General features: G+C 40.8%; 1 protein-coding gene across 1 annotated transcript; it reads left to right on the top strand.

Moving 5' to 3' along the window:
- The first annotated feature begins 75 nt into the window (after positions 1-75).
- HACD1 (3-hydroxyacyl-CoA dehydratase 1) lies at positions 76-21480 on the top strand. Its single transcript, XM_060095493.1, has 7 exons — positions 76-332; positions 9935-10052; positions 10240-10258; positions 10335-10423; positions 12985-13106; positions 18288-18466; positions 21310-21480. The coding sequence occupies exons 1-7, from the start codon at positions 76-78 to the stop codon at positions 21390-21392; spliced, it is 867 nt and encodes a 288-aa protein (XP_059951476.1). The 3' UTR covers positions 21393-21480.
- Positions 21481-23446: the final 1966 nt, after the last annotated feature.

Raw genomic sequence — 23446 nt, 5'->3', positions numbered from 1 at the left:
GCGGTGGCCCGGGACGCCCTCTCCTCCCCCTGCGGGCGGCCGGGCTGGTGGCGCCGAGGCTCCTGCGCGCGGCAGATGGGGCGCCTGACGGAGGCGGCGGCGGCGGGCGGCGGCGCTTCAACGGCGCGCTCGGCCGAGCCCCCTCCCGCTCCCCTGGCCCTCTCGTCCACGTCCCCCGGCTGCGCGGCCACCATGGCGTCCAGCGAGGAGGACGGCACCAACGGCGGCGCCTCGGAGGCTGGCGAGGAGAGGGAGACCGCGGGCAAGAGGAGGCGCCGGGGCTTGCTGGCCACCGCCTGGCTCACCTTCTACAACATTGCCATGACTGCGGGGTACGTGCGCCCTGAGGGGCCCTCCCCGCGCCGCCGCCCCTTGGCGTTCCGCGCTCCGGGCGCCGGCGGGCCGGGGGGCGCGCCCGGGGGCGGGGTGGTCGCGGCGCCGGGGCGGCGCGCGGCGCGGGGAGGGGGCGCGCGGAGGCCGTGGGGGAGGGGCGTTGCCGCCGCCGCCGGGCTTGAATGGAGCGTGGTCGGGGGGGCAGGGGCGCCGTGGCCCTGCTCGCTGGGCATTGCCTAATACGGTGCACGGCGTGCGCGGCGGCCGCGGGGCGCGGGCCGGAGGTTAAGTATAGACCCGGGCAGGAATGCGGGGCCGCCCCGCCGGGGAGGCGGCTCAGGCCCGGCCGCCGCGGGCGCCGCTGCTGCTGCAGCTGGAGAAACGCCGGGGTCCCGCCACTCCGGAGCCCGGAGCCGTCCGGCTGGGGGCCCAGACCCGCGTCCTCGGCCGCCGGCCCCTGGAGTGCGTGTCCTCGTGCAGCCGATGGCTGGGCAGAGTGTTCCTAACTGTTCGTGTCGCTACGGGTTTTTTTGCTGTTGTTGTTTTGTTTTGTTTTTTAAGTAATAGTGCTCCCGAGAGCTTCTTACTTGGGACGGTTTTCAAAAAACCCTGCCGGATCGGAGCATAGCACTCGTGTCCAGCATCTTGTTGGCTCCATGACTGATACCCTGTACTTTTATTTGTGGCTTTGAGTACGACTTACAAGTTAAGGTTACACAATGACTGTCTCTCTGCAAAGAGCTGTCACAGTGACTTGTGTCGACCGCTTTTCAAAACCGGCTGGGAAAATGCTCTTGCGTTTCTCAATGGCATTGCCGTTTAAAAAAGTTATTTTCCCGTTATCACATGAAGTATTATTAATCTATACAAATCTGGTGAAACGTTTAATACCTTTAACTTTCTCTAGGGCTTATAGAAAAATGTGATTGATAAAGATTTAATAAATGATTTGACACAGTACTGAGTACTTAATGTGCTTAATACCAAATACAGTTAATGAAAATATTGGTATCTATTGAGGATTCACTGTGCGCTAGGCACTGTGTCGGTCACTCTAGGTGTAGTATGTCATTTCTGGTCCTCTGCAGTCCTGTGAGGGGTGCCTTATATTACATTTGATAGACTAGGAAACGGAGGCACAAATAGGTGAAGTAACTTGCTCAAGTTCCCCAAACCAGCAAGTGTCAGACTTGGATTTCGGCACAGTCTGAGTCCAGAGCCGTGCTACTTCTTTCCACTTTACTAAATTTTATAATCTTGAAAGGGAAAACTAATAGAGTCAAAGCTACTGGAGAACAATGGAGTACCCACTGTGTGCTGCAGCCTTTAGATACCCTGGAGGCTGAAAATATCCTCTCTCCTCTGTGCTGGTCTCATCCAGTTAATAAACACTTCGGGGACGCCTACCATTTATTAACTGGTCTTGTCCCTTTCCTTTCCAGGCCACTCTCCCTTTTGAAGGCCGAGTTACCTTTTCAAAAAATGAAAGTCAGTGCATAACTCCAGTTTAAAGCCTTCGGTGACCCCCCCATTGCCTCCACTGTTGTGGAAGGGATTTAGGCTGTCTGTCGTTCAAGGCCCTTTGCAATATCTCCCTGATTTCCTCGTTCCAGTTTTATTGCTTTTGAAATCTCCTGTAACTCACTGTGCCCTCAAACACCATGAAGTTTTATTTTCATGGCTCTCTCCATTTTTGCTCAGGCTGTTCATCCTTTGGGTAATAATTCCCGTGTTTCTGCTGTGACTTCTAGCCAAGACACCTCTGAAGTTTTCTGGGTCTCTTACCCGACCTGAAGCAGAATTAAATGTTCTCTCAGCTGTGTTCTCACACTTCATTCCTAACCTTCCTCCCTGGCTCAGCAAATGACTGCTTCCCCAAAACTTGTTTGTCTCCCTGCCTATGTTGAGAAGGTCCCTTGCCATTCTTATCTCTGTTTAAAGGCAAGGGGAACGGAAATGGAATAATCCATATAATTAACTCTTTGGAGGCTTTCTAAAGGCGTTGAGGTTTGAAGAAGGGATAGGATTTGCATATGTAGAGGGTAGATATTCCAAGTGAGATTAATCCTGGAAATAGGCATGAGATGCAGGAAAGCCTCCCGATTTAATTGGACGGTTGGGGCAGAGGGGTGAACGAGTTGGTGAAGTTGTGGTGTTGGAAGCGGGACACACACGTGTGCATTTAGTGGTTTGGATAGCAAGAGGCTCTTTGGTGTTCGTTTTCTTTTCGCTTCCCCCCCCCAGCCTTACTGAGTTGTAATTGACATGGAACACTGTAAGTTTAAGGTGTACAGTGTGATTATTTGGTATACGTATGTATTGCAAAATGATTTGCACCATAAGATTAGTTAACACATCACCTCCCATAGTTACCATGTTTATTTTGGGAATAAAAACATTTAAGATTCACTCTCTTAGCAACTTTTTTTTGTGTGTATTGAAGTAGAGTTGATTTCCAATGTTGTGCGAATCTCTGCTGTACAGCAAAGTGACTCAGTTATGCACATATAGACGTTGTCTTTTTTTTTTTTTCTTTTTGCGGTATGCGGGCCTCTCACTGTTGTGGCCTCTCCCGTTGCGGAGCACAGGCTCCGGACGCACAGGCCCAGCGGCCACGGCTCACGGGCCCAGCCGCTCCGCGGCATATGGGATCCTCCCAGACCGGGGCACGAACCCGTATCCCCTGCATCGGCAGGCGGACTCTCAACCACTGCGCCACCAGGGAGGCCCGACGTTGTCTTTTTATACTCTTTTCCATGACGGTTTATCACAGGGTATTGAATAGAGTTCCCTGTTCTACACAGTAGGACCCTGTTGTTTATCCATCCTCTATATATACTAGTTTACATCTGCTAATGCAAAGGTTCTTTTTGTTCATTTGCTTGTTCTGTTTTTCTCTTTTAGCAGAACTTTGGAGGGTTTATTAATTTTTTTGTAATAGTTTTGAAAACAATCAAAATAATATTTAAGAAATAAAATTTTACATAAATGTAGAAAAGAACTTGCCTGATTCTATAAGCTTAGCATGGCCTTTCCTTTTTCCTTGTTATCGCTCATGTGAGTTACTTCCTTCAGAGTTTTACTCAAATCTCCATTCTCAGGGAGGCCTTCGTGGCTATCTTCATTCAAATAGCAACCGCACACAAACACTCCTTATCCCCGTTGCCTGCTTAATTTTTCTCTATCGTACTTATTACCGTATAACTGTACAATGAATTTTACTGATTTGTCCTGTTGCTTATTGTCTGCGTCATCCTATAACAGTGTCAGCTCCGTGAAGCACTCAAGAAATATTTGTTGAGTGAATGAATGCACATGATAGGCTATTGTAGTTAACAGTATCTGCTGTGTAGGATATTCTGTTTTCACTCACTGTTTCACCAAATATTTCTATGTAGTTTTCATAATTACACTCTTTCATGGTAACATAAGAGGGAATAGAGTTAAGGTACAGTAATGGACTAAACCATGCCTCTAATGATGTTTTGCTTTAATTTGTTTCTCTTGAATTAGTTGTTTAGGATGAATTCCTGGAGTAGAACTACAGGATGTAATTAATTTAATTAAGTAATAATGTAATTTAAAGGATGTGAGGATTTTTATTGTACTTGCTCACAACAGATGCTTGACTAGGAAAGTGAGCATTTCTCTCTCTCTCTCTCTCTTTATTTTTTTGCTTTGCTACAAACACTTTTGAAGCTCGCATGTGTTAGTGCATTATCCTAGGTCAAGTGAGAGACAAAAGCTAAATATTTTAGGCCCTGTCCTTGTAGAAGTGCTACCTGGGGCATTTGTAGATTGCACTAAAAGACAGGATGAAGTAAGTGTTCCGCAGAGGTGTCAAGTCCGACAGGTAGGGAGGATCAGAGAAAGCTTTGGTGCGGGGTGGGGGGTGGGGGGTGGCGGGGACCATCGCATTCCAGTTGAGCGGCAGGGATGAGGAAAGAGCAGGAGTTAGGGAACAACTCATGCTGACATGCGGTTGGGGTGACAACAAGCGGGCCTGCAGTGTAGGCTGGGAAAGGAAGATGGATGGGGAGCCTGGCTCACTGCACAGGCCTTACATACCTCGCTAACATGCTTGGATTTTAACCTGTAAACAGTACAGGAAGGTGTTCATTGAAGGTTATGTTTTCACTCCTTTTTAGCTGGGTGACCTCAGGAAAGTTCCATAACCTCTCTGACCCTGGGTTTTCTCATCTGTCAAGGGAGCAAAACAACTGCTTTGCTAGATTATTACAAGGAATTAAGAAATAGTGGCTATGAAGTGGTCGGCAGGGTGCTGGACACACAGTGGGTGTTTAGAAAGGATAATTCCTACCCCTAGTGGTGAATTTAAAAATGCACGTCATGCAGAAACTATTTAAGATACCCTCACAGTGTACGTAGTCTGCGCTAGCAGATCACCAAACCCAAGGTTCAGGCACGTACGTTTCTTGAAGTGTTGAGTAATAGACATATATTTGATTCCCGAGGTAGGTGGATCCAGGTATGAACCTACCACAACTTGTTTATCCTTCATCTATGGAAGGACATTTGGGTTCTTTGCAGTTTGGGGCTATGACAGATGACGTGGTGAGCATTTGTATGCAGGTCTTGTGTGGACACACGCTTTCATTGTCCTTGGGTAAATACCTATGAGTAGAATGGCTGGGGCACAGGGTAGTCACATTGCTGATTTCTTATGAAACTGCCAAACTGTTTTTTCAGAGTGGTTGTGCAGTACATCCCCACGGGCAGTGAATGAGCTTTCCGGTTGCCACACATCCTCATCGGCATTTGGTGTGGTCAGTTGTCATAATTTTATACCTTCTAAGTGGTGTATTGTGTTACTGTGATTTTAATTTGCATTTCCCTAGTGACTAATGACGCTGAGCATCTTTTCATGGGTTTACTTACCAGTTGTGTACCTTTTTGTGGTATAAGGTCTGTTTAAATCTTTTGCCCATTTTTAATGGGTTTGTTGTTTGATTTTCAGCTATTGAATTTTGAAAGTTCTTTATATAGTCTGGATACAAATCCTTTATCAGATATGTGATTTGTAAATATTTTCTATCAGGTATGGCTTGCTTTTTCATTCTCTTCACAATGTCTCTCAAAGAGCAGAAGGTCCAAAAGGTCCTAATCTTACCGAAGTCCAGTTTATCTGTTTTTTTTTTTCTTTTATGAACCTTTCAGCTTAACTCTGTTGGCATGAGAGCCTTATGTGTGATAAATTGAAACACGTGTTGGCTACTAAATGAGTCTGCATGTAGTCTAGGAAAGGAAGTTTAGAGTTGTCAGTGAACACCACACGCAAGTATGGATTGTATGAACGTCAGAGATCATCTCCGGTACAAGCCTCCAAATGATTACTTTGAAGGAGGTTTAAAGAAGAAGCGATAAAATCAGAACATCATCATTTCTCAGTAACTGCCGAAATAATGGATCTGGACAATGATCATCAGCGCTAACATCACAAAGAAGAGGGACAGCCAGAAACTTGGGGCTCCCTGGGGAAGTACACAACACAAGGGAGAAATTAACCTTGAACGTGAATCTGTCTGATCAGTCCTTTAGAACTAACTACAAACTCACAGGAAATATAGGGGCCAGAAGAACATAATAAATGACATGGGGGTATCCAGTTAGCAAAACCCAGACTGAGGGTAACTCTGCAGGAACCACTCAGGATCTTCAAGAGATAAATTTCACGAGAAAGAGGGGAGGAGAGATGAGGATGGATGGAAGGAGGTGAAACCTATAGATTTAAAAGAGTCATAAAACACATAGCAACTAATTGCAATGTATGAATCTTATTTCAATCATGATTTTAAAAAATTACAAGACAGTTAAGGAAATTTGTATCTTGACTCTAAGTTTTGTGATTGAAGAAGTTATTGTTCAATTCTTCATGTGGGATAGTGGTGTTTTGGTTATGTTTATGAAAAATAAACCTTTTAGAGATACATAATTAAGCATTTATGAATCATATTATAGGATGTATGAGATTTGATTCACAATAATCAGGGAGGAAGGCTTGTGGGGAAAGAAGTGAATAGAGGTTGGGATGAAACAGGATTGTTAATAAGATGATACTGGTTGAAACAGGGCAGTGGGCAAATGGGGGTTCATCGTACCACTCATTCTCTATACCTTTGTATATGTTTGAAGTTGTTTGTAAAAAACTTTTTAAAGCAGTGTTGAAATTAAGAAAAAAAAGGAGTATAGGTGTAGATAACCAAGCTCTTCAAAAAGCAGGTGGTCTCCAAGAAGTCTGAGGAGAAAAAGAAGCACCAGAAGGCAGCTAGAAGAAAGAGCTCCACCTTCAATAAGATTTTTCAGGGTAATTGTAGCCATAGTGGCATGAGAAGAAGGCATTTAGTGAGTGTTAGAAGGTGTTTAGGAAGTTATGCCGCATCTCTTTCATTGCTGCAGTGTTCTGTCTCCACTTAGTAACTTAAGATTTCCTTGAGACCAGAGCTATGTCCTGTTTATCCCTAATTCCCCAGCACCTAGCACAGTACCTGTCCTGTATTGATCCTGAGAATGAACAAATAAATGAATTAAGCAAGTAAGAAACCTTCTACATGTGGAACACATGTTTATATTTTCCAAAGAGAGTGTTTTGTCAAGGACTGAAAGTGTATTTGGGTTCATATTTAGGCAATCATTAGCTCTGGCATATTTAAAAAAAAAAAAAACTGTCCAAAAAAGAATTCCTAATTGTAGACACTCCGGTTGCTTTGGGAAATTTTTCAAATTACAGTTACTAAACTGACGGATATAGGAAGCCCAACGTTAGCTGAATGTAGGGCCCTCAAGAGAGACTTTGATTCTCACCCTTTGTGATTGGAGCGGGGGGGGGGGGGGACTTAGGAAGTGAGCACGGGTTAGTTCAGATGAGTTCCTGGCCATATTTACCAAAAAACAGATGAGAGGTTAGCATAGATAGTTCCATGGTCCTTTCTAACCCCAGAGTGTTAATTTCTTTTATTTCCAACAGCTTAGTGGTGATAGTATTGTTTTACTGTACTAATTGGTACAATACTGCCACCTATGGGACAACAGTAAAATTTGTTATACTGTTAAAATGCATGGAGTTTTATATGCCTTTAAAAATGTAGAAAACTTGCCATCTAAATTAATCTTTTGATGAATTCTTTGGTAGGTTAACAGTTAGCTCTTAAATCGGTCTTTGGTAAGAATCTGATTTGGATTTGCCTAAAAGAAAAGACAAGTATATGGGAAAATGTGAATGAAAACATTAAGCTTTTTGTTTTCTTGTTAGAAGTAGTGTAAGGACTTGGAATTGAGGATAATGAAATCAGAACATTTTAAACCTGGAAGGTACCTAAAACATTATCCAGATTAGCGCACTCAGATTAGCCCAGCACAGGGTTGAGTGTTGGCTCTACTGCGGGATGGAACCGTGAGGTGAATCCAGTAAAAGCCATGGTGCAGTGGAAAGCGAAGAGCGCTGAGGGTTAGGAGACCTCCACCATTAACTTACCTACTCTGAGCCTTAGGGTAAGTCGCAAGATATCTCTGCATGGTGATTGTTTCGTATAAAACAGTGGCTTTCAAACTTTCTTGATAGCGTACTACTATCAGTTAAGATATTTGAGCATAACATTCTGTATAACTTTAAAAATTACTTATAATTTAAATACATGAATTATTATGATTAGCTAATCTCCCAAGGCACAGTATATGCTTAGAGCCAGACTAGTACAGCAGAGTAGTTCAAGAGTAAAGACTGTGAGATGAGTGGTGAGTTGAGGTCCCAGCTGACTGGCTATAGGGCCCTTTCTGCCAATTTCCACAGCAGTGAAATAGGATAGTAGTAGTCGCTATTATTGGGGTTATTGTGAGGATGAAATGTTAATATATTAAATATGCATATAAGACAGTGTCTGGGACACTGAAAGCACTCTGAAAGTGTAATTATCATTATCATCGTTGTTATTATCCCTCATACTTCTACATTTCAAAGGTCTTTGTGATAGTTTCCGGCACTTGCCTGACTTCTTGTCATATCTCACTAAAGGTCATTGTTTTTAACCTCATTGTGTGCTGAGGAGGAGATTCCCGGGGCTGAAGTGCCTCTCTGCCATTTTCTTGCTGTTTGACTGAGTCTGCATTTTCACCCCGCTCAGTCGGTCGTTTCTTTGCAGGCACCTTTAAGCCATTTGTCTATTTTATTGAGTGCTCTTTAATTAAAAAGTTAAGGGCTTCCCTGGTGGCGCAGTGGTTGAGAGTCTGCCTGCCGATGCAGGGGACATGGGTTCGTGCCCCGGTCCGGGAAGATCCCACATGCCGCGGAGCAGCTGGGCCCGTGAGCCATGGCCGCTGAGCCTGCGCGTCCGGAGCCTGTGCTCTGCAACGGGAGAGGCCACAACAGTGAGAGGCCCGCGTACCGGGAAGAAAAAAAGTTAAAACTGTATAAAATTATTATAAATTTTATAGTTCATAAATCCATTTAACTAGACACTTTGGAGACCACTGTTTTCAAAAGCCTGGGGTAGCTATTCATTTCCATGGGTGTATTATTAAGGATTTTAAAAAGTCACAGGTGATGCAACTTTTTAAAACTTCAGAGTGCTTTTGTAATTACAATGGAAACTGGAAAAAAAAATTACCTCTCATCAGTGACTCTTGGAGGTTGAGTACCCGGGTGACAAAACTGGTCTCCCCAGGTGTAGCTTGTATTTTTAAGTGCCATTAATTCACAGCAACTATATTTAATGTACAAGTGTAAGTTAAAAGGGGGGAGGGGGCATATGTATGTTTTCTTTTTCGAAGACAAACTTCTTTTTCAGTTGAAGTATAGTTGATTCAGGTGTGCAACACAGAGATTCAGTATTTTTATAGAATATACTCTATTTGAAGTTACTAGGGAACAATGGCTATATTTCCCTGTGCTGTACAATATATCCTAGTTGCTTATTTGTTTTATACATACTAGTTTGTATCTCTTAACCCCCTACTCCTGTCTTGCCCCTCCCCCCTGCTCTCTCCCCCTTGGTAACCACTAGTTTTAAAACACACTGTTTAAAAGCAGGCTTATGTCTGACCTTCTATGTGTGTCCCTTCTGTGGCACCACAATTGTTTTTATTTAGAGAAAATTATAAAAATGTTAATTAATGATTCTTATTCATTTACCTATAAATGAATAAGAACTCATTTATTCTTATTCATTTTTTTACCTATAATTACATATAAATATATACTATATATTTGTATAAAATACATATTTATACACACACAGCTTTTTACCTCAAATTTTTATATAATTATTAAATGCTTTATAATAACTTCATTTTTGGTACAGAAACCTATTCCTTCAGTCCGTCAGTTTATCTGCTGAGACCAAAAATACAATGCAAATTGTTTGACATTTGTATGTAGTTGATCTCGAATATGTTCTCTTTATTCCCTTGAAGAGTCAATGTAAAAACGATGTTCGTCATTTCTTCCTGTGGGTTTTAAAAATAGAATAATGAACTGAGAACATAATAACACATACATGTTATTACTGTATAAATTATGGCATTTCTTTACAGGATTCAGTGGAATTCGTTGTGATAGAATTTTATAAAATGCTTTTATTTTCTCTAGGTGGCTGGTACTAGCTATTGCCATGGTACGTTTTTATATGGAAAAAGGAACACACAAAGGTTTATATAAAAGTATTCAGAAGACACTTAAATTTTTCCAGACATTTGCCTTGCTTGAGGTAAGTTTTCAACGACGCTGTTTTTCTATCACTGCCATATTTATTTGAAAATATATCAGTTGAGCAAAATCAGTCTTATTTTGCTGATTATTTACTCCCTACAGATGCATTTAAACCCAACGATGACAGGAATTTATTTTATGTTGTATGCTATTGACATGTGATTTTTGTGTGTGTTTGCTTACAGATAGTCCACTGTTTAATTGGTGAGTTTTTTATTTAATTTTTATGTTTGGCATAGATTGCATTTAGGGCAGTGGTTGACTTGTTTTTTTCTTTAAGGAATTGTACCTACTTCTGTGCTTGTGGCTGGGGTCCAAGTGAGTTCAAGAATCTTTATGGTGTGGCTCGTTACTCACAGTATAAAACCAGTAAGTGACACAACACTTCGTCTACTTGAGCCTGCAGGAAAGCTTTCTTATTAATAGGAATCCAAAATATTAACTGTATTTCAGGAAGCAGAACCCTTGGCCAAAGAAAGGTTGGGTTTGGATGTAAGTGTGATTGTACATTGACTTAGTGCGTTCATAGAATGGCTTTGAAACACCAGCAAAACCAAAAATTGGCATTTTTATAGCCATATAAATTGGGGTTTTCCAATTAAAAAAATTTTTTTTATTTTAGGCTGCGTTGGGTCTTCGTTGCTGTGCGCGGGCTTTCTCTAGTTGGGGCGAGCGGGGGCTACTCTTTGTTGTGCACGGGCTTCTCATTGCAGTGGCTTCTCTTGTTGCGGAGCACGGGCTCTAGAAGCGCAGGCTTCAGTAGTTGTGGCGCATGGGCTCAGTAGTTGTGGCTCGCAGGCTCTAGAGCACAGGCTCAGTAGTTGTGGCACACGGGCTTAGTTGCTCCGTGGCATGTGGGATCTTCCCGGACCAGGGCTGCAACCCGTGTCCCCTGCATTGGCAGGCAATTCTTAACCACTGCACCAACAGGGAAGTCCCTATCCACTCTTTTTTTTAAGATTCTTTTCCCATATAGGCCATTACAGAGTATTGGGTAGAGTTCCCTGTGCTATACAGTAGATCCTTATTAGTTATCTATTTTATATATAGTGGTATGAATGTGTCCATCCCAGTCTTCCAATTTATCCCTTCTGCCTCTGCCTCTTTTTTATCCTACAGAAAACCTCTTCCTTGATTTTACTATTTAATCTTCTCCAACAGTCGTATCCCATGGGCATGTTTCCACCCATCTTTAATTAATTCACCCAGCATGTATTGAGTGCATTCTATACCCCTGGCACTGTGCTTACTTTGGGATTTACAGAAATGAATAAGTCAGTCTCAGCTGTCAGGGGTACTGACCATTGGGGAGTAGGGGGCAGCCCTACAGATGTTGAATCATTCAACAAGTATGAATTACACGTGTATTCTGTTCCTGACACTGTGCCGGGAATCTGGCTATTTATAATACACATATGGTTCCCACCTCATGGAGCCTGGAATTGGGAGAGATGGTATACAAATTGTTGCAGAAATAATTGTTTGATTATACTAGTGTTAGTGCTTTGAAACAAGAGGCCAGTGTGGATTGCAGTAACCGGCAGACTTGGCCTGACTTAGGGAGTGAAGGAAGGCTTCCCCGAGGAAGGAGTGTATCAACCGAGTGCTGTAGATATACAAGAGTTTGGCAGACAAATCCTGATAGAAATTGGCAAGTGTTATAATACAGACATGAATACAGTACTGTGAGAACAAGGAAGGGGGGAACACGTAACTGCTCAGGGTGAGAGGAGGGGTTTGGGACAAGTTTTCCAGAGGCCGTGGAGGTTAGCTGGATCTTAAAGGTGAGAAAGGGTTTTCCATGGGAAGTATTGATAAAGGAAGGAGCATTCAGGGACTTCCCTGGTGGCGCAGTGGTTAAGAATCCGCCTGCCAATGCAGGGGACACGGGTTCGAGCCCTGGTCTGGGAAGATCCCACATGCCGCGGAGCAACTAAGCCCGTGCGCTGCAACTACTGAGCCCGCGGGCCACAACTACCGAGCCTGCGCTCTGGAGCCCGCGGGCCACAACTACTGAAAGCCCACATACCTAGAGCCTGTGCTCTGCAATGAGAGAGGCCACCGCGATGAGAAGCCTGCGCACCGCAACGAAGACCCAATGCAGCCAAAAATAAATAAATAAATTTATAAGAAATGAAAAGGGAGGAGCATTCTATTGATAATTAGAGGGAATGGCGTGTGTTAAGACACATTCAGAGCATATTCTGGAAATAATACAAAGTTTTGTGTCCCCAGAGAGAGCTGGGGGTGGGGTTGAGTCGTTGCACAAGAAGTCGAGATTTCTGAGCTGCAGCTGTAAAGATCCTTGAACATCATGCTCAGGTGGGAGGGTTTTACCCTTTCCTCCTGTTAAGCAGTGGGGAAGCCATGAAGCTTTTGAATCCCAGGACTAGCACCTTCCAATTTTGTTTCTGTTGGTTTGCTTCTGTGTTTTGCTTTTGAGAGAAAACGTCCACCTCTGAAGTGGAGACTGCGTAGGGGGCTGTGACAGCATTCTGCACGAGAGGTGATCAGGTCCTCAATTGACACCATGGTAGCAGGGCTGCAGCGAGTGGGCAGATTCGGGAGTTAGTGCCGCAGTAGGATGGGTGCGATTTGACGACCAATAGAAAGTCCAAGGGTCAGATTGTTCCCAGGCTGGTTTTGAGGGGCTGATGTTGTCCTGGGATGGTTGAGTTGTTGGCTGGAGTGAAGGGTGAGACAGAGAACCCAATAGAAATTTGACCATTCCTGTGCTTAGAGCACATTTAAATCGCGTGTTTGCAAAGACTTATTAATGGTGACTGCCTTGCGTTTTCTGTATTGCATCTGTGTAACCCTAGCTCTCCGTGATAATAAAAAGCACATACTAAATAATAAACAGAAAATATCTTCGTGGAGAAAGAAGTTCAAGGTTCAACAACACTGTGGCTTTCCCTGTAATTCTGCAGATCCAGAATGAGGAGAGTGTGGTGCTTTTTCTGGTCGCGTGGACGGTGACAGAGATCACTCGCTATTCCTTCTACACGTTCAGTCTTCTCGACCAGTTGCCATACTTCGTTAAATGGGCCAGGTGGCGATGATGTCTTGCAGTTTAGTGGCTCTCGGTCCTGCACATGCGTGTTTTGTGTGCTGAGCTAACACAGAGAATTAAAATGTGTCTTAGCCCTGTGTTGCCAGGAGGCTGCTGTTTTTGAAATGAGCAGTGTTATAACTTGCATTCTAAAGGCTTAATTTAATGACCAGGCAACAGTCATATTAACATATATCTTGAGTGAAAGCAACGCCAGACAAACTGCATTAATGTCCTTAGCCTCTGAATCGGTCATTCATTTTTCCTTGAAAGCAAAATATACATCTTTGGAATTACATTAAATCAACTCTTGGCCAAAAATATGGCATTTTGTTTGATTGACTTAAATTTTTTTTTGACAGCTCACAAAGTTTTTATTCTACAAAACAAAGTTAGAAAAATAAGCTAAAACACTAAAAATAAACTTTTAAAATAGGCAAGCTTTAGTAACAAAATGCATATTAAAGAAATTATTTGAAACTTCCAGTGCGTAGAAATTATTTTAACACGACAGACTTTCATTGAATTAAATACATACTGTTCTTGCTAAAAGTGGCCCTTACATCAATCAGTTATTGATTTAAATTACTTTAATATTCAACCTAGTATCCACAAGTTTTAGTATCTTATATATACAATGTTAACTTTTCTGTGTGTGTATAAAGTAGCAGAGACAGATATTTTAAAAAGTCACCCTTAGGGCTTCCCTGGTGGTGCAGTGGTTGAGAGTCCGCCTGCCGATGCAGGGGACACGGGTTCGTGCCCCGGTCCGGGAAGATCCCACATGCTGCAGAGCGGCTGGGCCCGTGAGCCATGGCCGCTGAGCCTGCGCGTCCGGAGCCTGTGCTCCGCAACATGAGAGGCCACAACAGTGAGACGCCCGCGTACAGCAAAAAAAAAAAAAAAAAAAAAAAAAAAAAAAGTCACCCTTAGAGACTTCCCTGGCGGTCCAGTGGTTAAGACTCCTTGCTTCCATTGCAGGGGGCACAGGTTCGATCCCCAGTCAGGGAACTCAGGGGACTAAGATCCTACATGCCGCATGGCACGGCCAGATCAACAAACAAACAAACAAACAAACAAGTCACCCTTATTTGAAATTGTATTATTTGTTATGAGGACAAAATTTATATTTCAAGGGTTCTAAACATAGCCCTCCCAAAGCAACAGTTTTCAAAGCAGAAGATGTTGTGTCCTTTTTAAAGTATGCGTTCTTTGAGCAGCTGGTATTTTACAAAGTTATTATAAAAACAACTTATTATTTGTGCCCTTTGGAGAACAAATCACAAACCAGCATAGATTTGTTCATTTCATTCTCCATGTTGCACTTAGAGTCGAAATAACAATAATAAAAATAACATATGCTGTGTACCTGAGGTGCAAGTGTGAGTGCAACAAAATCTCTGTCCTCTCAAGATGGAGGGGACAGAAAATACAACAACTAACAGGTGTGAGAAATGCCAGGTGGTAAGAAATGCAGGGGGGCAGTTGGGTTAAGAAACGTCTATCCCATATATGTCTATGTAGATAGGTAAATTAGATAGATAGATAGATATGGTAGATAAGATAGATAAGATGGGTAGATAGATAGATGGATAGGTATCCCACATAGGTAGAATACAAGAATTCGACAGTATTTTCATTCGTTAAATTTTTTATTAAGCTACAAAAGTAATATGCTTTCATTGGGAAAAAATCTCAAATAGTTTTTTTTTATAGTGTTTATTTTTACTTGTTGACAGTTTGCTTTATTTATTTTTGTCTGTGTTGGGTCTTCGTTTCTGTGCGAGGGCTTTCTCTAGTTGTGCCGAGCGGGGGCCACTCTTCATCGCGGTGCGCGGGCCTCTCACTATCGCGGCCTCTCTTGTTGCGGAGCACAGGCTCCAGACGCGCAGGCTCAGTAATTTTGGCTCACGGGCCCAGCTGCTCCGCGGCATGTGGGATCTTCCCAGACCGGGGCACGAACCCGTGTCCCCTGCATCGGCAGGCAGACTCTCAACCACTGCGCCACCAGGGAAGCCCCTCAAATAGTTTTAATATATAGAATAAACATGGAAAGTTCCTGTTTGTACTCCTACCTGAGCCCCACTCCCTTTCCTTGGAGAGAGAAAGTTGGGAGTTTACCATCAGACTTTTTCTTAATAACAGCAACGTGAATACACAGATGTGAGTTTTTAAAAACATAAATAGGGTGACATGATACTTGATTTTTGTTTATATATTGGAGATCTTTTTTTTAAATCAGTACAGGTCCATTTAGATCTAGCTCTCTAACTCTTTTTTTTTTTGCGGTACTCGGGCCTCTCACTGCTGCGGCCTCTCCCGCTGCAGAGCACAGGCTCCGGACGCGTAGGCTCAGCGGCCATGGCTCACGGGCCCAGCCGCCACCACGGCCTGTGGGATCTTCCCGGACCGGGGCACGAACCCGTGTCCCCTGCATCGGCAGGCGGACTCTCAACCACTGCGCCACCAGGGAAGCCCTCTCTAACTCTTAATGCTGCATAATATTCCATAGTATGACTGACTCAGTTCTATATTGCTAGAATTTAGATTATTCCCAGTTTTCTAATGCTATAAATACTGCTTTGTGATATTAAAAACAATGCAATGTCCATATTTCCATTATTTTTTAAAACTCTGATATTTGTATTAATCCATAGCTAGCTTATAAAGATAATTCATAACTAATGTCAGAGTTGTTTTTGCTCCCCTTATACAAAAAACCTAACACTTTTTATTAAGTAATTACTTCTTTTTTAATAACTCATACATGTTCAAATATAATAAATTAGTATATATAAATAACCTAAAAGAATAAAAACCTTTTAAATTGTCTATATTCCCCCTACAAAGGATTATCACTCTTAATTATACTATATACCCTTTCAAACGTTTTTATATTCTCTAGCTCTTTTTTAGATACTTGTGGCTTACCATTTTGAATATGACAAAATACTTCAAAATTATAGCTTGAGCTTAAATGTTTCGTCTGTCATAAGAAGGTTGCACTACTGTTTATAAGCGTTTGGCAAGATTGCAAGATTGGCAGTTTGGAATGTAGCTGGATTCTAATCCCAGAATGCATCTCATGCCATTTTGAATGACCTCAGTCTTTCAGACTTCTAGCACCTTTGAAAATACTAATTCATTATATAGTCTCTTTTTATTTGCTGTATATAAAATTTGTTTGTGGGAGATAATGGTCTTTAATGCTTTGCCCACCTTTTAGAATGCATTTGCATGTCTTGAATTTCTGGAAAAGTTCCAAACTCTACCATGCATGTTTAAAATTGCTGTTAGCAATCCTTTGTCAATTGCCTTAATGTTAAACAGGTTACTATAAAATCTTTCAACTTTGAAATGCACATGTTAACATAACACATCACGTCAGTTAAGCATAATCGTGAATAATTATGTTTCATGTCAAAAATCTTAAAGATTCCAACCAGCTATATATTTGCCAACCCTGTTAAATAACCTAAAATAACATTTATATTTATGTTCCAGTGTTGAAACTATTCTCAAGTAAAGCTTAAAAATGGCTTATTTATACAGTTGCCCTACTGTGATGGTTTGAATATATTTTGATTCTATTTATCTGTCAGACATGTTCCTAGAAAAACCCACTGAATAGATAAATGCATAATGTTATGTTTTCATATTGATTTCCATTTTAATTTCAAAAATGCTGTCCCTTCAAAAAATTTTTTGATGACAATTAGGAATCTGTAAGGAAACATCATATCTCTTTCTAAATAAGTAGTTAAATCTGTCATGCTGCCGTCAGAACTTAGAGAGTTGGTGACATAGAGCCTTTTTAAAGTGCAAGTAAAGTCAAATAAAGTGTGTAATTTTTTCCCATTTCATTAAAAATAATCACGTCTTTAAGCCTTTAACCTAGTTTATACTTAGTGTGATTTTTTTCTAGTTAAAGAACAATCTTACCCCCCCAAAATCATCTGAGAGTCACATAAAGTTAAAAAAAAATTTAAGAGGTTTGAATGTCTTACTTAAGAAGGGAATATAAAATGCTCAGCTATGTACTTTTAAATTGAGGTAGGAAATTGAGGTTGGAAAAAATTGATTTAAATAATACACACATAACTACACAAGGCTGGTGAGGAAGCAGGTGGCATGCACAAGGCAAGGAGGGGACACAGAGGGACAGTAGAAGGATCATTTTCTTTCTTTACCAGTTCATCTATTTTGACAAATAATTCTTCCCCCCTCTCTTCTCTCTTGTCCTTGCATATCCTTGGCACATAGGAATAAGGAGACTCTTAAGAAATGTCATTACCTTGGGCACTTGAGGCTGTCCTGCAGGTCCACCAGTGGACACTTGTGCAGTGTTCCTCTAACTGTAGGCGGAAGTGATGCTGGGCCCACTCTGTGCTAGAGGATGCTCCGCAATCCAAATGAACAAACTGTGACTTGGATTTTGACTAGAACTCTCTCAGCTCTCTTTTAAGCAAGCTGACTATTCCTTTAATGTGCAAATTCAGGAAACGACCTGTCTTTCTTGTTTTGTCATGAAAGCAGTTTTAGACAGTATGTTCCTTAGTAGTTACAGATGCTTCAGGTGGCTTTATCAGTTTTCTAAGATAGTCATTCTTTTAATTAGTAACCACAATGCGTTTTCCAGATGTCTCCAAACAAGGACTTTGGCAATTTCAAGATTTAGATATAAAATTAGGATCCTAACTGGTCTTTTTTAAAAACACAGCATTTGATCAACAAATGACTAGCTGCAAGGAAAAATAAATCAGTATGATTCCAGGTGTCAAAGCAGTTACTTTTGCAATGCCTTACAATGCTTACATTTACTTTACAATACACTATAATAGTTATAATACTTGTATACTTTATCATACTTAAAAAACTGCATCAATCAGTCACTGACTTTAAAATGTATTGTTATTTCAGTCCTGTAAAGTAAGTTGACTTCTTACTTTATTAAGATTTTGCCACTTAAAATGGAAACTACTATAAGAAAAAAAAAACGATGGTAATAAAATTAATAAGCAAATGATTAAACTGAAAAAAATTAACCTTGTTATGTGAGGTTAATATAAGTATGTATAGAAAGGAGAATTTTTAAGCTTAAATAAATTAGTAGCAAAAGAATCATGATATAAAATCCAGTAATTATTCTAGAAAATAATAGTCAGGTTTTTGTTTCTCCAGATATAATTTTTTTATCATCTTATATCCTGTTGGAGTTGCTGGTGAACTTCTTACAATATACTCTGCCTTACCATATGTGAAGAAAACAGGAATGCTCTCAATAAGACTTCCCAATAAATACAATGTCTCTTTTGACTACTATTATTTTCTTCTTATAACCATGGCCTCGTATATACCATGTAAGTATGTCTCTATTAGTATTATACTTTGATTTAACATATGCTGTGAAAGTTTTTCAAAAGATGTCATAAAATGCCAAATAATGTCTTAAAAATACATCAAAACCTCTGTTCAGTGCCACGTGTATTCATAATTTGAAATAACTGAAGGGTGAGTTGTGAGAAAAAAAGGTAAGTAAATTAACACACAAATGATTGCCTTCTCAAAACCACTTAAAAATAAGCTTAGTATGATTTATGTTTTTAAAGAAAAGATAGGGGCTTCCCTGGTGGCACAGTGGTTGAGAGTCCGCCTGCCGATGCAGGGGACACGGGTTTGTGCCCCGGTCTGGGAGGATCCCGCATGCCGCGGAGCGGCTGGGCCTGTGAGCCATGGCCGCTGAGACTGCGCGTCCGGAGCCTGTGCTCTGCAACGGGAGAGGCCACAACAGCGAGAGGCCCGCTTACTGCAAAAAAAAAAAAAAAGAAAGAAAAGGTAAAGCCTGCAGTGAACTCTTTGAAAGCATTTAGAATTATGTATCTGAACATGAACATTTTATCCAAGAAAATCTGAGGTCATTTCTATTCATTAAGCGCATACTTGGAAAGATCATCCAGGAGTACTTGTTAGTCTTATGTGTGTTGCCCTGTGTACTAGAAAATAATTAAAAAGCTGCTTTTCTTTAAATATTTTGAATAACTCAGTCTTTCCACTAATTTCTCCTCGCCTTTCAATAGTTGCAATGAATTGTTGAGACTCTATTCATTTCATTTAAATACAAAGTGATATATTTTTAGGTCAGATTTTGATAATCACTAGCAGGAAATATGAAGATAAAGCAAAGCTGTTGTTTCCCCTCCTCAATAAAGTTAGAGACTCTGGGGTCAGTGCGGGGGAAAAGAGAAATGAGAAATGTTTATAGAATCTAAAATCGACATTGACGCAATATGAAATATTTCATCTAAAGAGGATGAACATAAAATTTGGCCACCTCCTTGGGACCTCCAACTTTTAAGCTTTTCCAAAATCAAAATTGCCTTGGTGGTCATATAGTGATTTTGTTCCCCTCATCTTCTCCCATCTCAGCCTGACTCTCCTCCGATTATCCACCAGGGCCAGTTCAGGAGGGCTCGGGGATGGCATGCCTATGACACTTGTTTCTCCCCCTGCTTTGCGCAACATCTAGTGAATGTTGGAGGTCTGGAGCGGAGCCAGACCTGTCCTATCATAGTTACAGGTTCAGGTCTTGGGTTGCCTTTTTTCCTCACAGCCACTGAGGCATCTCTGTGGAAACCCAGGGCCCAAGAGATCATGGTTTGAAACCATCAAACCAGTAACTTGTGACGGTGCATTTTCAGGTGTCCTGTGAAGACCAGCCTTTGCCAGTAGCTGCTTCTCAGTTTAGGAGGATGTCAGGTACCTGAGAGCCCCACCTGCTGGAGGATCAGCCAGCCAGGGGGGGGGTTTCCACCTGATTATTAGTATTAGTAGTAATAGCAACTAATTATACTTTGCTTATTAAATCCTTTGCTAATTACAAGTATAAAAGTACATTTTGAGCACTTAGTGCTCAAAAGAAGTCCTTTCAGTTCTCATTTATCAGTGAGGCCATTAGAGATTAGAGAGGTTAAGTGAATTGCTTTAAAAATCGCTCAGCTAGTAAATAAGATCAAGGTTTGAACTCAAGCCTGTACTTCTACTAAACTACTCAAGGTGTTATAGAAGTATTTGCAAAAATTGGTCAGTTAGCTTTAAGTCTATATGGCCTGAGTATATTTAGGCCCTTAGGTATAATATGATGGTTACATTAATGAAGGTTGGATACCTAAATAAAAAAATAAAATCTTTTATGCATTTTGGCTCCATTTGAGCTAAGTTCAAAAAGTAGTTACCCACAGTTGCCTAAGCAAAATATTCAAAGCTTGTTTTGTCATTAGGTTCATTAGTTTTGGCTATTCTGTTCATCATTTTCAGAGATATTTGTATACTTGTATTGTTTGTAGCTGATGTTAATTTGTTCATGCACCAACATTTACCCTATAATTTAAAGTACTGGTTCAAATTGGCTCAAAATAATTCTCCAAATTTGACAGAATGGATGGCTATTTGTCTAACTGACCTAATACATATATATTTGTGTGTGTGTACCAGACTACCCTTATGCCCAGCCAAGAGGGGCTTTTGCTCTGGGCCCAGTTTTAGATAGAGGGCCGTGTCCTGGCTCACTGCTGGTCACCACTCCACACAGGACCCCCTTCCTTCAGATCACATCCTGGAAACCCGGGACCATATAATTTGCAACCCAGATGGCACTGAGCGCGCACCTAGACTGCATAGCTCTCTTCCCCAGTCTGTTCTCCTGTGGGTTATAGCACCATTACCTGTGTACACATCCCTGAGATCAGGGGGCAGCTGTTTGTGAGGGGGGTGGATGTAGCTGGGCTGTGTGGCCTTGGACATCCACACAGATGTTCACGAGACCCCTCATGGTATAGGACAGCTGATGGAATGGAGAGATGGGGCCAGGTGGGGCAGCTTTCCTTGTGCAGCACTGTTCTGGCACGGTGTTCTGAAGAGTTATAGAATTCTAAATTCAAACATGGCCTTCCAGGTCATTATGAAGATATATTTATCAAAATATTTAAGTTTGCTGAAAAGACTGACAGTTGATGGCATTAAAATATTTAGGCATATGGTATGTGGCCCTCCATTTGTTCGCTTACCCTGAGCCCTGTAAATATTAGGGGGGTAGTACAACTGTATATGATGTGCTTGCTTTCAAAGTCCGCCATGTTTAAGAGGTTTCAAGTATAAAAAATTTCCAATCATAGCTTACCTTCTCTGTTTTCTTTTTTCAATTAAGTGTTTCCACAACTCTACTTTCATATGTTACGTCAGAGAAGAAAGGTGCTTCACGGAGAGGTGATTGTCGAAAAGGATGATTAAATGATCCCTACAACAAGGTGCTTTTTCCAGAATAACCAGGATTACTTGAGTCCAAGTTTTAATAATAAGAATAAACAGCTTCATGAAATATTGCGGATTGTGTTATTTCTTAAACTATAACTTGGGACACGTGGTATTTGCCAATATTTGTCTTCAGATTGTGCCAGGTCCGTTTTCTCCAAGAACTATGCAAGTATTTATTATCAACTCTTGGGTAGGTGATGATCATAAAAAAAATAATTGGGTGTATTACCTGGAAAAAAAAAAACTTTTGTTAGTTTTTAAACTAAAAATAAGTTTTACTATTTTTTTTGCAACATATGTTCAAAGCTTTTGAAATCAATACTTAGAAATTAGCTTAATGATTTAACATTATGATGCCTGCCAGTGATATTTACATGATATTTATAAATGAAACTAAATACAGAATTATAATAACTGTTAATAATGTATTAGCATTTCTTGAACCCAAGGTCTATTTCTCTCAAGTTATAAGGTAGCATTTTTGATTAATAACAATTTTTGGAAACATAGACATGGTTTGCTGTGGTAAATCTTTTGATCTAGATAAAGAGGTCATATAAAAAGCCCAAAATATTCAAGTAGGTGTCACAGTTGGAAAATATTCTTTGGAAATATGTTTAGGCCACTGAAATTATACTCTTAAGCAAGTTTATTTTTATTTGAATTAACTACTCAAGGTCAAGCTTTTCAATTGTAAGGATTTTAAAGGATTAGAAAGAATGTATGTATATACTTGGCCTCACTTGTAAAACAACATAATAACATTGAATCTGATGGTAACACTGTGTCTGTTATATTCAGAACTCTGGCTGAAAAAGGCTACTCTATACCGTGGAATCATTTAATAAAAAATCATCTTGTGACAATCCCTTTGTGGTACTTAGGTAACAAAAAGTTTTAGGGTATGATCTGAAATAGACTCATTTTATTCTGAATTCCATTGAATAGCAAAAATCTTATGGTAAAGCTTCTGTCCACGGGTTGAATAGAAAGATACACTGAAGATAATCTAATAATGCTTTAGTTCTAAAAATGTTTTAATTCTTAAAAATGTCCTTAAAAAATTTCCCCCTTATATTAAGGTATGCTGCTTTCCTGGCCTGTTTTAGAGACACTATTAAATGTGTGACTTTAAAAGAAAAGGAACTTTTGGCCTGCTATAGATATGTAGGTGTCATTGTGGCTTTAGTTATTCTGTATGCTTTGCATTTACAATCAGCATGTAACTTTACACTTTTCAGAATTGCTTGTTTTGGGTTACTACCTCCTTTTGAAATGATTTCGTGTGGAGATTTGTAGTGCAGAATAGTTTTGCAAACTTACATTTTAGATAACTTGATTTTTAAAAAGGTGCTATTTCTCTTATTATGTTACATTTTAATATTTCCTTTGCAGGATTAGGTTACTAATTCTCAAAAACGCTGATGTTCATTCTGCGCTTACATGGCTTTGATCGTTTTCATCTTGAATTTTTATACCGAAGAAATTTTCAGGGACTTTTTCCTTTTGGTAACATAGTATAAGAAGCTCACATATTTATCTTGTTAGTTGCCCGTCTTATGAAAAATATTTGCAATCCTTTTCCTAAAATTTGCATTAATTCAACTTGTACTCCCTACCAGCAGCTGTAATACTTTTTTTTCCCCTTAAGTGGTGGAATATCTTGAAGTAAGAATTGTGATCAACTTTAATAAAAATGAAATATGTCGAACTATTTAGGGACTATATTAATATACTCAGTGCATGCCTAAACTTTAGACTTAGTTTATCTTTTTTTTTTTAAGAAGATGTTGGGGGTAGGAGTTTATTAATTTATTTTTGCTGTATTGGGTCTTCGTTTCTGCGCGAGGGCTTTCTCTAGTTGTGGCGAGCAGGGGCCGCTCTTCATCGCGGTACGCGGGCCTCTCACTATCGCGGCCTCTCTTGTTGCGGAGCACAGGCTCCAGACACGCAGGCTCAGTAGTTGTGGCTCATGGGCCTAGCTGCTCCACGGCATGTGGGATCCTCCCAGACCAGGGCTCAAACCCGTG

The sequence above is a fragment of the Mesoplodon densirostris genome, chromosome 4 (genome assembly GCF_025265405.1).
Source record: "Mesoplodon densirostris isolate mMesDen1 chromosome 4, mMesDen1 primary haplotype, whole genome shotgun sequence".
Lineage (NCBI taxonomy): Eukaryota > Metazoa > Chordata > Mammalia > Artiodactyla > Ziphiidae > Mesoplodon > Mesoplodon densirostris.
This window is presented reverse-complemented; position numbering and strand designations above follow the sequence as displayed.

Coding starts and splice junctions, on each gene's coding strand:
- HACD1 (XM_060095493.1), top strand. CDS start 76: ATGGGGCGCCTGACGGAGGCGGCGGCGGCGGGCGGCGGCGCTTCAACG. Junction 333..9,934: donor AACATTGCCATGACTGCGGG/GTACGTGCGCCC, acceptor TATTTTCTCTAG/GTGGCTGGTACTAGCTATTG. Junction 13,107..18,287: donor TACTTCGTTAAATGGGCCAG/GTGGCGATGATG, acceptor TTGTTTCTCCAG/ATATAATTTTTTTATCATCT.